The 15,936-nt window shown below is 50.1% G+C and overlaps 1 protein-coding gene across 1 annotated transcript in view; it reads right to left on the bottom strand.

Moving 5' to 3' along the window:
* HIP1 (huntingtin interacting protein 1) overlaps window positions 1-15,936 on the bottom strand; it is a 151,266-nt gene that overhangs the window by 13,603 nt on the left and 121,727 nt on the right. The window contains exons 10-25 of the mRNA XM_007186558.2: window positions 13,989-14,064; window positions 13,748-13,888; window positions 13,395-13,492; window positions 12,959-13,031; window positions 12,200-12,383; window positions 11,588-11,676; window positions 11,098-11,214; window positions 9,672-9,773; window positions 9,297-9,440; window positions 8,727-8,862; window positions 6,952-7,038; window positions 6,631-6,738; window positions 6,413-6,549; window positions 4,589-4,699; window positions 3,755-3,813; window positions 3,258-3,351 (exon numbers count right to left, since the gene is read on the bottom strand). Coding sequence (XP_007186620.2) covers window positions 3,258-3,351; window positions 3,755-3,813; window positions 4,589-4,699; window positions 6,413-6,549; window positions 6,631-6,738; window positions 6,952-7,038; window positions 8,727-8,862; window positions 9,297-9,440; window positions 9,672-9,773; window positions 11,098-11,214; window positions 11,588-11,676; window positions 12,200-12,383; window positions 12,959-13,031; window positions 13,395-13,492; window positions 13,748-13,888; window positions 13,989-14,064 — 1,756 coding nt within the window. The remainder of the gene's footprint in view (window positions 1-3,257; window positions 3,352-3,754; window positions 3,814-4,588; window positions 4,700-6,412; window positions 6,550-6,630; window positions 6,739-6,951; window positions 7,039-8,726; window positions 8,863-9,296; window positions 9,441-9,671; window positions 9,774-11,097; window positions 11,215-11,587; window positions 11,677-12,199; window positions 12,384-12,958; window positions 13,032-13,394; window positions 13,493-13,747; window positions 13,889-13,988; window positions 14,065-15,936) is intronic.

Below are 15,936 nucleotides of genomic sequence, written 5' to 3'. Positions count from 1 at the left end.
ACCACAGTTTTAATTTCATTACTTGTGATTGGTCTGTTCATATTTTCTATTTCTTCCTGGTTCAGTCTTGGAAGGTTATACTTTTCCAAGAATTTGTCCATTTCTTCTAGGTTGTCCATTTTATTGGCATAGAGTTGCTTGTAGTAGTCTCTTAGGATGCGCTGTATTTCTGCGGCGTCTGTTGTAACTTCTCCTTTTTCATTTCTAATTTTATTGATTTGAGTCCTCTCCCTCTTTTTCTTGATGAGTCTGGCTAATGGTTTATCAATTTGGTTCATCTTCTCAAAGAACCAGCTTTTAGTTTTATTGATCTTTGCCATTGTTTTCTTTGTTTCTATTTCATTTATTTCTGCTCTGATCTTTATGATTTCTTTCCTTCTGCTAACTTTGGGTTTTGTTTGTTCTTCTTTCTCTAGTTCCTTTAGGTGTAAGGTTAGATTGTTTATTTGAAATTTTCCTTGTTTCTTGAGGTAGGCTTGTATAGCTATAAACTTCCCTCTTAGAACTACTTTTGCTGCATCCCATAGGTATTGGATCATCGTGTTTTCATTGTCATTTGTCTCTAGGTATTTTTTGATTTCCTCTTTGATTTCTTTAGTGATCTCTTGGTTATTTAGTAACGTATTGTTTAGCCTCCATGTGTTTGTGTTTTTTACGTTTTTACGTTTTCTAATCTCACAGTGTTGTGGTCAGAAAAGATGCTTGATATGATTTCAATTTTCTTAAATTTACTGAGGCTTGATTTGTGACCCAAGATGTGATCTATCCTGGAGAATATTCCGTGCGCACTTGAGAAGAAACTGTAATCTGCTGTTTTTGGATGGAATGTCCTATAAATATCAATTAAATCTATCTGGTCTATTGTGTCATTTAAAGCTTCTGTTTCCTTCTTTATTTTCAGTTTGAATGATCTGTCCATTGGTGTAAGTGAGGTGTTAAAGGCCCCCACTATTACTGTGTGACTGTCGATTTCCTCTTTTATAGCTGTTAGCAGTTGCCTTATGTATTGAGATGCTCCTATGTTGGGTGCATATATATTTATAATTGTTATATCTTCTTCTTGGATTGATCCCTTGATCATTATGTAGTGTCCTTCCTTGTGTCTTCTAACATCCTTTATTTTAAAGTCTATTTTATCTGATATGAGTATTGCTACTCCAGCTTTCTTTTGATTTCCATTTGCATGGAATATCTTCTTCCATCCCCTCACTTTCAGTCTGTATGTGTCCCTAGGTCTGAAGTGGGTCTCTTGTAGACAGCATATATATGGGTCTTGTTTTTGTTTCCATTCATCAAGCCTGTGTCTTTTGGTTGGAGCATTTAATCCATTCACGTTTAAGGTAATTATCGATATGTATGTTCCTATGACCATTTTCTTAATTGTTTTGGGTTTGTTTTTGTAGGTCCTTTTCTTCTCTTGTGTTTCCCACTTAGAGAAGTTCCTCTAGCATTTGTTGTAGAGCTGTTCCTTCATCTGGTACATAGCCCTCTGCCTTTTCATATTGTCTATCTTTCTGTGAATGTGGTTTTTGTTCCACAGGCTGCAGGACTGTAGTTCTTCTTGCTTCTGCTGTCTGCCCTCTGGTGGATGAGGCTATCTAAGAGGCTTGATGGGAGGGACTGGTGGTGGGTATGGCTGACTGTTGCTCTGGTGGGCAGAGCTCAGTAAAACTTTAATCCAATTGAGTGCTGATGGGTGGGGCTGGGTTCCCTCCCTGTTGGTTGTTTGGCCTGAGGCAACCCAACACTGGAGCCTACCTGGGCTCTTTGTTGGGGCTAATGACAGACTCTGGGAGGGCTCATATCAAGGAGTACTTCCCAGAACTTCTGCTGCCAGTGTCCTTGTCCCCAAGGTGAGCCACAGCCACCCTCCGCCTCTGCAGAAGACCCTCCAACACTAGCAGGTAGGTCTGATTCAGTCTCCCCTGGGGTCACTGCTCCTTCCCCTGGGTCCTGATGCACACACTACTTTGTGTGTGCCCTCCAAGAGTGGAGTCTCTGTTTCCCCCAGTCCTGTCGAAGTCCTGCAATCAAATCCCACTAGCCTTCAAAGTCTGACTCTCTAGGAATTCCTCCTCCTGTTGCCAGACGCCCAGGTTGGGAAGCCTGACGTGGGGCTCAGAACCTTCACTCCAGTGGGTGGACTTCTGTGGTATAAGTGTTCTCCAGTCTGTGAGTCACCCACCCAGCAGTTATGGGATTTGATTTTACTGTGATTGCGCCCCTCCTACCGTCTCATTGTGGCTTCTCCTTTATCTTTGGATGTGGGGTATCTTTTCTGGTGAGTTCCAGTGTCTTCCTGTCCATGATTGTCCAGCAGCTAGTTGTGATTCTGGTATTCTCACAAGAGGGAGTGAGAGCACGTCCTTCTACTCCACCATACATTTATGATGAGCCAGAAACATTTTACTCATCAAAATATTAAACAATTCTGGAATCTGACAAGTTCAAACTCAGGGTGCTGGCAGATTTTACTTTTGATGAGACCCTGCTTCCTAGAAAGCTGTCAGTCATTTCACTGTAACATCACGTGGTAAATGGTATACCTTCGTTCTTTATAGGTTGTTTTTAGGTTCATAGCCCCCTCTCTGGACCTTTGTCTCCTGAGCTGCAGCCGCAAAAAGGGATGTGAGAAAGGAAAAAAGAGGCTGATGACACCAGCAAAGAAGCAAGATAACTGAAGTGATGATGTCAACAAGGGACGGAGGCAGAGTCTGTCTGAATCATTGCGAGTTAACTGTTGTTGGAAAGAGACGGCAGGGACTTCCCTGGCGGTCTGGTGGTTAAGATCCTGTGCTTCCACTGCAGGGGGTGTGGGTTCGATCCCTGGTCGGGGAACCAAGATCCCGCATGCACAGAAAGAGACACGGGCAGAGCCTACAGTGGAGAGTCAGCACCAGGTTGGCATTGCTGATTTGCCTGGTTTTAAAAGTCCTCACTCCCTCCTCCAAGAGCCCAGACTTGCAATGCACACTGGGCTTCCATGGCAGGTTCCAGTGACGTCCACCGGGGTGAATGAGCCTGTCGCTGGAGGCTCTGGCTGACTGCCCTCTGGGGACCTGGCCATACCCCAGCTTCTTTCCATAGCATTTGTTGACATCCATGGGAGTGGCAGCTGTGCCCTCAGGTGGACACACACGGCTGGATGGCAGCACACCTAGACCTCATTGAATGTGTATCAAGTAGACTCCACCTCTCACTGAGCTGGGAATCAGTAACCGATGTTTGCTGTGTCTAGGGCCCTCACCCACGCTTACCCGGCCACTCTCCACTATCTCTCTCTGGAGCTCCTTTGAGGCCACGATCAGGACCTGAATAGCCTGCATTAGGCTGGTACAGGAGCCAAGGATCCTGCAATAAGCAAAAACAACAACAAAAAAGTCAGGGACACAAAACAGATACCAAAAACAATGCGGAAGACTTGTTTTCTTTTTCTCTCCTGAACACAGGCAAACTTGGGATGGGAAAAAAGGCAGGGAATATTCTGGAGGTGAAGCTCTGAAGGAAAGGTGGGTGAGAGAGGAGACTTGATTGTGGATCTTCTTCATAAGGAATAGGTAAGTAGTGACTCTTGGGGTTTCTTTCCCCTATAATGCAATATTGATATCATGGTCATCATTAATACTGATACTGACAATTCCATAGACTCAGCCCTTCCCTTCCCTGTGGCGGCTAATGTTCTATTCTAATCAGTATGATCCAGTGCAGGAAAGACGGATCCTGACCACCTAGGTGTCACGACGCTCAGACTGACCTTTCATTCACCTCCAATTTAACTCCTGTGTCTCCAGCTCGGGATTTGCTGAGCATCTCCTATTAAAAAAGAAGCAGAGTTTCTCAGTACATCACAGGTACTGAGAACCCACTGGTGTCCTGCTACACCTGGGGTCCAACATCCTGCTGTAGCTGAGAAACCTAGAAGTGCCCACCCATGTCCTCGTGAGAGTCAGGAAAAGAACCCAGACCTCCGATCTACTCAGTGGGAGGCAGCTGGAGCTACAGTCTGTGTCTTGACATTTTGGCACCTGGGCTGATGTGCACAGAACTCTGAGAGCTACGGCACCATGCCAACAGGGGCAGCTGCTACCAGGTCCTCGAGGCAGGCAGCACACCAAGGCAGGTGCCTGAGTCTTCCATCAAAGGAGTAATACGTGACCTTTCCAACGGTGCCCGCTCAGCTTTTCCCTGAGACAACAGTTACCGCTGGTTTACTGAGTGCCTGGCACTGAGATCCATGTGCATTACCTCATTGAGCTCTTTACAACACCCCTCTGAGGAAGGTACTGTTAACATCACCATCATATAGAAACGGAAGCTGAATCTTAGCGGGGTTAACGTAACTTAGCGGTCAGTCTGGAACTCGAATGTAGGATGGCCTGACACCAAAGTATGTGATCCTTGAGGAAACTGCTCATTTTCCCTTGGAGAACTTTCTATTTTCTGTACCTCAGCGATCCCAGAGGATTTGGGTTTTGGTTTGTTTTACAGGGGGCTCTGCAGAGAACGGCTGAGATATACCCAGCGGGCAATGCTGCCGAAAGGTAGCTGCATAGCATCACTTCAGGTGATCCTGCAGAGACTTCCATACCTCTATTCTGGCCGTAGCGGTTTCAATGGCAGCGGAAGTGGCAGCCATCTCTTTGTCCACCAGGTCCCCCAGTTCCTCCTGTTTGATGTCCAGGCCTCTGGGCAGGAGCTCCTGTGAACAGCATCACGAAGGCGGAAATGACCCTTTGACCTTCTCTCTACCCTCCCATGGTGGACAGGTAACCCCCACATGACGGCAGAAGGTAGGAGGGTCCCACCACGTAACACACTTCTGCACACCGTGGTGGGACTTGTCTGGAACTCTCTACCACATGAGCTCTGCAACTCCACGCTCCTCCCGCTTCTATTCTCACTCAGAACCCACCTCTTTCCAGAAGGCCATCCCTGTCGAACCCCACAAGGCCATTCAGTTGCAGCCGCTCAGACCCTGACCCCACCATTGTGCAGCACTGACTGTATTTGCTGCTTGGGAGGTACTTTAAAAACACCTTCAGGGCTTCCCTGGTGGCGCAGTGGTTAAGAATCTACCTGCCAATGCAGGGGACACAGGTTCGAGCCCTGGACCGGGAAGATCCGACGTGTTGCGGAGCAACTAAGCCCGTGCACCACAACTACTGAGCCTGCACTCTAGAGCCCGCGAGCCACAACTACTGAGCCCACGTGCTACAACTACTGAAGCCCATGCGCCTAGAGCCCATGCTCTGCAACAATAGAAGCCACCGCGATGAGAAGCCTGCGCACTGCAACGAAGAGTAGCCCCCGCTCGTCGCAACTAGAGAAAGCCCACGTGCAGCAACGAAGACCCAACGCAGCCAAAAATAAAATAAATAAAATAAATAAATTAAAAAAAAATTCAGATGAGGGAATTCCCTGGCAGTCCAGTGGTTAGGACTCTGCGCTTTCATTGCCAGGGGTTGGATCCCTGGTTGGTGAACTAAGATCCTGCAAGCCACTCGGCGGAGTTCGAATGAGAGATGATGAGGATATGACCTCTGGCCCTGGTCTCTTCCTTCTCTGAATTTATCATTCCCACTATTTTAGGTGGCAATATTCCTACTATTCTAGGAATTAGAAGCTGCCTTGCACTGTACTCCTTAAATAGATCTGCATCACACTGTATAGAAATGGTTGATTTCCAGGACTCCCCTGATGGTCCAGTGGTTAAGAATCCGCGTTTCAATGCAGGGGACCCAGGTTCAATCCCTGGTCAGGGAACTAAGATCCCACACGCCACGGGGCAACTAAGCCCACGTGCCACAACTACTGAGCCCGTGCACTACAACTGGAGAGCCCGTGTGCCACAAACTACAGAGCCCACATGCTCTGGAGCCCATGTGCCACAACTAGAGAGAAGCCTGTGTGCTGCAACGAAGAGCCCACGTGCCGCAATGAAAGATCCTGCATGCTGCAATGAAGATCCCACAACTAAGACTCAACACAGCCAAAAAAAAAAAAAGGTTGATTTCCTTATTTTAATTCCCCAGGGAGGCCATGCCTTATTTGTCCCTGTAGAACTACACCTGGCACAATTCCCTGTACATAGGTCACAGTCACTACACCGTTACTGAGTGAATAAATATATTATCTTCATTTTAGGTGTTACCTGCCCAGCCAGATAAAAACCCTTGAAAACAGGTAGCTTAGCACAGTGATGATCACACAGAAGACTCTCAATTAATAATATCCAGTGAACTAAATATAACTGGAAAGTCAATCAGAAGGTCAAGTTTTACAGTTCTAACTCTACTTTCCAGAGTCAAGTTTAAAGTACAGAAAGAACTGGCTTAGAACATCACTGATCCCTGAAGAAATCCCCAGCGCTCATACCAAAAAATGACTTTCCCAGGGATAACACTGATGATACCTCGCCAATGGCTGTGATCCTGGCGAGGCAGCTCCTCATGGCTGTGCTGTCGGCATTCTCGACGATTCCTTCTTCCTCCAGGAAAGACAGATAGGTGAGGGTCTCCCTGCCATACTGCTTACAGGCCTCGGTCAGAGCTGCAGAGGCAAGGCGACAGAGACTTTTAAAGGCCCCCTGCTCCCCGTGCTGTGGTGGTGACCCCTCACCCTGGTACTTACAGTCAGCAGGCTCTGGCGGGGCTCTAAGGCAGGTGGTGCTGCCATGAACAATGGTGTCACCGGTCAAGTGGGCCAGGAGGGTTACCGAGTGGAGAAGCCCACTGATATCTGCCAGGAGTTTAAAGGAAACTTTCTCAGTCCTGCTGGAGGGGTGGTGGTGGGGGGCGGTCACTTTCATACCTCCTTCCTCCCCGCTTTGCAAGTTAGACACACACACTCCTTTCTGGGTGCCTAGGAACTGGTCACCATTGCCACGTTCCAGCGTTTCGGACCCCGGCCCAGCTGTCACTAGCGACAGACCCTATCCTTCACCTCTCTTACCTTCTGGGCAGGCCAGATACTGGCTCCAGCATTTTTCCAGTTGCTCGATGCAGCTGGAAACGGACCTGACCGTGGAGAGTAGGTGATCTGTGAGAGGGAAGACAGGGCAAAGTCAGAGTCAGAGTTGTCTCAGCTCGCTTCATCCCTGTTAGTTAAGCTGCCTGACGGATGGCCTTCCCAGTGGGGGGCCCCGGCCCTGCAGGAGCTTCCCTAAGAAGGGGGAGGGAGGAGAGATCGATGGCCATGCTGGTACGTGATTCTCTTACTGTAGCTTCAAAGGCTGTACTTCTGAGTCTACCTGGTCCTTTAGCCAAGAACCACGGCAATGGCATCACGGTCTAGCTTCTGCCCCTCATTTCCCAACACTGCCCACTGAATCAAATCCAGGCCTTCCTGTTAAGTCTTTCAAGGCCCTTGGACTCTCATTACTCTTGGGCTCAGACCCCTGACTCCACGAGGGCTAATCTACACTCACTTTCTGCCCACAACACCGTCATTCCCACTGCTGTGCCTCTGTGCACTGGTTCACGGAGACTGAATCGCACGCACAGGAGTTAAAGTATGGGCTCTTGCGTCTTGTGGCATACGTGTTGTAGCTCCTGGCTCTATCACTACTGGCTGTGTTCTCAGGCCACATGTGCCTGCTTCCTCATCCGACAAAGGAGGAATAATAGTACCACCTCCCGGCATCACAGTGAGATTGCTGGGCCAAGGCACATAAAGCACGTACAATCGTGCCTGGCATGTTGCAAGCACTCGGTAAATGTCAGCTGTTTTTATGATTATTATTCCCCACTCTTGTTCCTCTCCACGGCTTTATGTCTCTCCTCTTCCTTCAAAACCCAGCTCATACCATCTCTTGTGGAATCCGCCCACAGCTGCCCCATGTCCTGGTGTTCTCGCAGTACATGAGGTACCCAGTGCGCTACTTCATTTGCAACTGTTGGATTTCCCTACAGACGGGTTCCCCGCTGAACAAGATATCACAGTCCTTCCTGAAACACTTCACTGAATCGAGACCTTTCTAGCTGATAATAAAAATCACCCGTCAGCTGTTTCCTCCCGTCTGCCTTGTTCTGAACGGGACCTCTCAAGACTACCGACAAGTCCCCTCTGCTCGAAAATGAGCTGTAATGAGATCTGTTCATGGCTACGTCCAGGACTTCACAAATGCCCCGGGCCTGGATGCTCTCCCATCTACCGTGCACCAAAGCCCTCCTCTCACCACGGGGGCTCCTGACTTCACCACACGCCCCGAGGACTCTGGGGCACGCAGAGTGGGCCCTTGCTCATGCCTGTGACCCTGTGGGGATTTTATCGTTTCTGCCTCTCCATGCTTAAGGATGATGCCTCCCTGTCTAGATTTGAAGCTCCTGGCAGCCGCCTCTGGATTCAGACCACACTGTTCTCCTCAGAGACACAGAGGCCCGTCTGTTCCCCCTCCTCCCGGCATTCAGAATTGTTATCAGGCCTCAGCTCCCAGGATGCATTTCATCAGCGTGATCCACGACCAAAGCAGTAGTTACCACACCCGGGGGTGAGGGGTGAGAGCTGGGGGGGTTTAGAAAATACTACTGCGCAGGCCCTGTGCTGCAGAGCTGCCGACTGAATAGAACTTAGGCGGGGGGGTGGGCCCTGGGCATCTCCAGGTGATCCTGACATGCAGCTGGGCTGGGAACCCCTGAGATCAGGGTCTCACGGGATTCAAGGCCGACGCCGAAGAGCATTGGGCTGTAAGGATCCAGCACCTGCAAGCCGGGCAAGGGGAAGGGCACCTGCAGATCCGGCGCAGCTGAAGAGAGTGGGCTCCTCAAACCGCCTCAGGGCCTCCTGCACCACCTGCTCGGCAGCCCTCCTCGACTCCGCCAGAAGCATTTTTCGTTGGTCCTTCGCGAGCCGGCATACAGACTCCTAGAGATGGTCCAGGGAAGTGAGAGTCGGCCATGGGCCCCCTAATGAGCCTCCATGCAGCAGCCACCTGTGACACAGCTGGGATTCCTGGCACCTGAGCTCGAGCGGCTGCTAATGAGGCTGAAGCCAGTTAGCTTGACACAGAGAAAAAGCCTTTAACTTTGTCCACAGGTGTGCGCCACCGAGCACAGGAGGCTATGCGGATGGACCACGGCAGCCCGTCCTCCACCCTTGGGGACAGAGTGCCAGGTGCATCCCTTCTCATCTGCTCTGTGTGCTGGCATTAGGAGCTATGCCCGCAGAATATTCGCCTTCGCGATCCGGCCAAAGGCCCCAAACCCCTTTCACAGCCCCCCTGCCTCCACGCATACACTGCCGAGGCCCATGGGTATGAAATTGGACTTGGTCAGCCCCAGTGGGCGTCCGTTACTTGCCTGTGTGCTGGACAGTTTGATCTGGGTGTATTCCAGCTGTTCCCGAAGACTGGACAGTTCCTCCTCTCGACAGGCCACGGCCTCCACCAGGCGGCCCCGCTCCTTCTCCAGCTCGGCGATCTGGGCGGTCCATTTTGCTTCTGACTGCATGGCGACCGAGTGGGAAGAGGGAGTTGCTGGGAGAATTAAACTGTCCCCTTTCCAGAGGTCCAAACCCACCACCAGGCCACAAGGAATCTGCCCCTTCCCAAGGACACACCGATACCAGATGGGACCAAGGTGGGCCATGTGCTCATGGTGATGGATGCCGGGTGCCAGCAACACCAAAGCCAGAGATGGAAAGGAATGAGGAAGGGAAAGACAGATGACGCTTACCTGGGCAGAACTTTCCAGGCTGCCTTGGACAATATGGAGTTCCTGTTTGCTGGTGGCAAGTTCTTGCTTCAAACTCTCTAGTACTTCCGTCTGTTCTTGAGTCTGAAAGAGAAGAAAAACAGGAGCGCTCCGACCTGGGTGGTGATTTCACAGGATAAACACGTGTAAAAATTCCCAAGCTATACTTGTAAGATTTGTATACTCTTTTATATAGAAGCAAGTTTTACCCTGACAAAAAAGCAGGGGGAAGGTGAGAGCTCAGAATGTTCCAAAAATTTTTTTTCCAGCTTCAGGAAATGTCAAGGGAGCGGGGGCGGGGGGAGTTTTAGGGACATTTCCCAAATGTCATGCTTGAGCCCATAATACTAATTAAAGCAGAACCAGATCTTTAATTCAGGCATCCCAACACCCGGTGGTAGGTATATTGCTGACTCACCCCATCCCACCGTCTTGAAACAATTTCCCTTCTTTGATTTCTAAGTGGTGTTTTTCAAAGAGCGGGTTGTGACCCATGAGTAAGAATTCACAGCTAACATTTTTAAAAGAATGCAGTAGGGCTTCCCTGGTGGCGCAGTGGTTGAGAGTCTGCCTGCCGATGCAGGGGACGCGGGTTCGAGCCCTGGTCTGGGAGGATCCCACATGCCGCGGAGCAACTGGGCCCGTGAGCCACAATTGCTGAGCCTGCGCGTCTGGAGCCTGTGCTCCACAACAAGAGAGGCCGCGATGGTGAGAGGCCCGTGCACCGCGATGAAGAGTGGCCCCCGCTTGCCGCAACTAGAGAAAGCCCTCGCACAGAAACGAAGACCCAATACAGCCATAAATAATAAATAAATTTAAAAAAAAAAAAAAAAGACCATCCTTTATAAAAAAAAAAAAAAAAAAAAAAGAATGCAGTAAACAGAGCTTCCCCCGCCAAAAAAATCCACATGCATTCACATAATAAGGATAAGTATTGCTCTGTGAAACTTTGATTTCCATTAGATGTATTTTTCACTTTGGGTCACAGGAAAGCGTGAAAGCCACTACTCTAAGTGTAAGGCATTCCATTTTATCCACCCGACATCTCTTTACTCCAGTCGGTCCTGCCGCCAACCCCATCCCAACTCATGGGAGTTCTGGCTGTGGGTCTTTATAAATGCCACTCCTCTCTGACATCCACCTGCTTCCACTTCAAAACCTCCTCGAGACTCGTCCTAGCTGATGAGCCCCACTCAACTTCAGACCCTTCATCACATCATGCCTCTAACCCCTTACACATGGGTAACCACGTCCTGTCCTGTACGGTCTCTTGTCACCCTCCCACAGGGCTCTACCTGCTCGTGAAGCAGACGACGAGGTCTTTCAATCTGTGCAGTGCTCAAGGCCCACCTCCATCTCGGACAGACACTCTCCCCCCCACCAATTCCCACCTAGTTCTTCTACTCACCTTCCGCTGGGCCTGGTCGCTTATGCGCTGGAAAGAATCCTCTAGCTCTTTTTTCTCCCGTTCCAAATCCACTTGGGCTTGTCTGGCCACGGACACCTGTTTGGTCACCTCTGCATTCTGTAGGAGAAGAACAGTATCTCGAACTAGCTTATCTCCAGCATAAAGGCCATCTTCCTTCCGGAACAAATGATGGCATTCAGACCGTGAGTGCCCTAGATTCGGACACAGACGTCACTTTCCCACCCAGAAGGAAGCTGTCACCTTCAGATGCTCAACTCTCAACTATTTGCCAAAATGATAAAGATGGGGGATAATGCTAATGCTAGTGGGGCTGGCACCTAAGGTGGAGCTCGAGATACAGGAGGCCAGGGAGCTGTGGTTTCCAAGAAACGGCAGGGGCGCCAGCCCTGGAAAAGCCACGTGGCCCAAGTCACCGTCTCCCCCGTGCAGTGGGGCCTGCGCATGCCGATGGGGGCAGTGCGGGTCCTACCTTCCGCAGCAGGTCGGCGTGGTTCTGCACCAGCTCGCTGTACTTCTCCTTTAGCTTGCTGTAGCGCTGCTCGTTGGCTTGGGCTTTCCCTGTATTGTCATGGACACAGGTGAGGGGTCTACACTGGCGGGGACCCTCTGTCCTCCTTCCAATAAGCCAGAACCCCCAGAAGATCGTCCCTCCTTTTCACAAGCATATATACCTCCTTCTCCCTCAAAAACCCTACTGAAATAAAGTCCTCTGGGAAGTCTTCTTTAATGAACAATTCACCTAATTCAAATCCCTCCACTCATGAATGCCTTGAGCATTTCATGCTCGGCATTTACTTTATCAGGGTTTTTGGCTTTTATGCCACGAATTTTCTTAGGCTCCCTCTCCTTCGTCATCCTCTGTATCCCCATCTCCGTGTTCCCAGCAGGGCCTCAAGTGGGGCTCTCAACCTGCCGGACGTCAATCTGCCCTTCTGACTGGTGACACCGGCATTCACGACGGCCTCCCGGACAGACTCGAGGCGGGGGCTCTGGCGCCGGGCCTCAGCCTCCATCCGGGGTCTCGCTGGGCTCCGTCCTCCCCGGCCCCACCCTCATGCCCAGCTCAGTGGCAGCCCCTTACTCTCGATCTCCGTCAGGCTCCGCTGAGCCTTCTCCGTGTCCTCTCGCTTCTTCCTGAGCTCGTCCAGCTCGGCCCGGAGGAACTCGCTCTCGTCGGCCGCCTGCTGCCGCAGGTGCTGCTGCTCGGCCAGCTCGGCCTCCAGCTCGCTGATGCGGCCCTTCAGCTGCAGCATGGCTCGGTGGCTCTGCGGGAGGGCCCGGGGATGAGCGCTGGGCGGGCCGAGCGGGGCCGACCTGCCACGTCTCCAGCGCCAGCCGCATCAACACCTCGGTCTTCCTAACAAGCCCACTCCCAAGGCCTCACGAGAGTGGACCCCTCTGGTCACTACAAGCCACCCACCCAGCAACAACAGGGGGTGACGGCAGGGGAGTTCCGGTCCTGTTAGAGGGGCCTGGGAGCGGTGATGGACCAGCTGAAATGAAGAAGGAGAGGACATTTGCCGGTCCCAGGGTAAAGCCTCAGCACCAGACACTGCAAACTGCCAGCAGAGCTACAAGTCAGACCTTCTCATCGCCCAGTGAGAAGAATAAGTCTCTCACCGCACAGCTTCATAGCCAGCTGGTGATCACAATTATCTCTCACTATCACAGGGCCCCTGGAGCGTGGCTTAAATGCTGCTCTCAAGGGTAAGTGCACTGGAAATGCGTAACGACCTGGTGAAGATGTGTCGCCCAACAAGGGTGGATGTGAAGCAAATGTTATATTAAAAGCTGTCACGTTCCGGTGAAGCCCAGCTGTGGATCAGAGCCCAATTCATACCTCAGTCTTCATGTTTTCCAGCTGTGCTTTCAGCCCACTGATCTCTCCGTACAGTTGATCAATTAAGTGATCCCTGGGAACAGAAGGAGAGCAAGTTTGCTTCCACTGTGCTTCTATCCCTTGCCTTTTAAATGCGAGCTAGGAGACCCAGGGAGGAGGTTAAAAGCCGATGTTAATTTGGGAACAATTCTTTGAAATCCTGTAAGTTATACTCTAAGACCGTCAGTGTTTCCAGATACTAATCTACCACCCACAGGTCCATGGGTATTTCAGCCTCATTCGATTTTCCTTTGGGATTTTAAAGGGGCCAGTATTCGAAGGTCAAGACATTTATCGAAGAAGCCCAAGAATTCCTCTTTGGTTGGGTGTGGCAAGTGAGATCATGGCTTAATTTAGCTTTTGCACCATGTGCTTTAACTCCACAGCCCGGACTCACTTCTCATCCTTGTTCACGCCGTTCTGACTGTTGAAATTGAAGGGATCGCTGCTGGAGGAGCTGCCAAAGATGTCATCGAACTTGCTGTCGTATGAATTCTGCGGCGACCAGAAAGGAGTAAGGACAAGGTTAGAGACCCAGAGAGGTCTGCGTGGGTCTCATGAGTGACACGTGGGAACGGATGCTTTCTTAATCTGGTTCAGGTACACTTACGGCGCCTCCTAGGGACCGCAGGGCAGCATGATCAGCCTAGGTCAGCGCTTGGGTTAGAAGGTGGCTGAACTTGTCCCGGGTCCTCCCGCCCTCCCCGGGGGCAACGGGAAGGCCTGAGCTTCCTCCTAAGTGGTCCTCACCTGCTGGGACGCATCCATGTCCATGAGGTCATCCTTCTCTAAGACTGGCTCGCTGTCGGGGGACGAGGCCTCGGCTGGGATCACCACCACGGGGCTGATGTGCTCTGACAGGGCGGAGGCTCGTAGGAAGTTGGGTGGGTTCTGAAAAGGGAAGACGCATCCTCAAACCCTGCCCACCTGCCAGCCTCTAAGACAGCCTCCAGGACTCAGCAGCTCCCTGGGTGTGGCCGGGCACACTTACGTCTGGCAGCTGAGGGATCTGAATGAGCCGCTTGAAGTACTGAAGGTTGCTGGAGCGGTAGAAGAGATCTTTCAACCTAAGGGTGGAGAAAGGCCTGAGGGCTGCTGGGGGCCTTCACCAGCCCCGAGGAGGGGACACCCTGCTTTCCTACTGCCTGCCCAGCCCCCGGGCACAGGCTGCCAAGGAGATGGCCTCCATGGTGCTAGGATGCAATTATGATGCTGCAGGGAGAGATTATTTATAGCCAGTCCTCACTGAGGAAAGAGTAATTCAAACCACAAAATCCTTTGGAAGAGTAGACAGTCCAAAAACTAATTTCTGCATCACTGTAGAATATATGCTGTTGCTTGGCAGATGTATCTTCCTAGGAATGTTTGGCTTAGAGTAATATTAAAATAAATTTCTGAGGATAAACCAACTAATGATACGAAGAGGGAAGGGAACTTAATTACTAAGGTAGATCTCTTTTTAATGAATTCCCCTTATTTGAGCGCTATTTGTTATCTCCTCAACTAGACTATAAGCTTCTAGAAGGCAGAGACTGGGCCCTGCTGAGCTAGGTTTAAAATAGTACCGGGCCAGCCATAAAAAGGAACGAAATTGGGTCATTAGTAGAGACGTGGATGGACCCAGAGAGTGTCATACAGAGTGAAGTAAGTCAGAAAGAGAAAAGCAAATATTGTATATTAACGCATACATGTGGAATCTAGAAAAATGGTGTAGATGATCTTATTTGCAAAGCAGAAATAGAGACATAGACGTAGAGAACAAATGTACGGATACCAAGGGGGAAAGGGGAGGGGAGGGAGGAATTGGGAGACTGGGATCGACACATATACATTATTGATACTATGTATAAAATAGACAACTGATGGGAACATACTGTATAGCACAGGGAACTCTACTTAATGCACTGTGGTAAAATGGGAGGGAAGTCCAAAGGGAGGGGATATCTGTATGTATGGCTGATTCATTTTGTTGTGCAGTGGAGGCTAACATAACATTGTAAAGCAGCCATACTCCAATAAAAATTAATTAAAAAATAAAAATAAAGTAGTACCAGGCATGGAGGAATTACTCAGCAATATTGGTTGAAGAAAAACCATTTATACTGTGTCCTAATCTTGGATGAATATGGGCATAAAGAAACCCCAATTTTTTCTCTTCCTCAAGTCTCCATTTTGAATCTAAACACTGAAGGCCAACAAAACTGAGGGCACCAGACATATTTTCTGAGATGTAATAAAAGAGGGTCAGGGATCTCAGCACCCTCTCTCTGCAGCACAGAATTTTCTCCAGCTCAGCCCAATAAACGAAACTCCTGGGGTCTCACGATAACCCTTCAGACCCCAAGGTTAGGACTGTCCCTGTGACATCACTGTTGCTTTCCCCGAATTCGGGGACATTGAGGCCTCAGCCGCCGTGTCTGTGGAAGAGAAGGTGAGGCGGCACTCATGGGAAATACTTTTATAAGCTCAAAAAATGAAAGGAAATAGAATCACCTGACCACACGTTCCCCGCTTTCTGGGCTGGAGCCAACAGTAATAGGCTCTGCTGCTTTCCTAAGCTACTGGAATTTAACATTCCAGGAAATCAGCCCCAGGGCCTGTCTCCTAGCATTTAATAAGTCATTTATTATAGAATAAACATACGAGGCTTTTCAAACGGAACAAGGAAACCGGGAGGATAGCACAACCCCGAACTTGCCCTCTCTGATTGTGGCTCAGGAACTAGCAAAAGAAGCCTAAGCTTGGGATCCGGGGGGTGGGGGTGGGGGTGGGGGCGATGCTTTTCCTGCAGTCAAGGGTGAAGAAATTAACAAGGAAAACATCATGCTAATGCGTTTCCCGGTTCCCCCCACCCCGCCCCGTCCTCCTGTCTCTCCCTCCATTCTGTCCCTTCTTCTTGGGGCATGCTTAATTGAAAGATGAGCTGGACTTCTCATCTC

Source organism: Balaenoptera acutorostrata, chromosome 15 (genome assembly GCF_949987535.1).
Source record: "Balaenoptera acutorostrata chromosome 15, mBalAcu1.1, whole genome shotgun sequence".
In the NCBI taxonomy this organism is placed as follows: Eukaryota; Metazoa; Chordata; class Mammalia; order Artiodactyla; family Balaenopteridae; genus Balaenoptera; species Balaenoptera acutorostrata.
The sequence above is the reverse complement of the archived record's forward strand: the minus strand, read 5'-3'. Positions and strand labels throughout refer to the sequence as shown.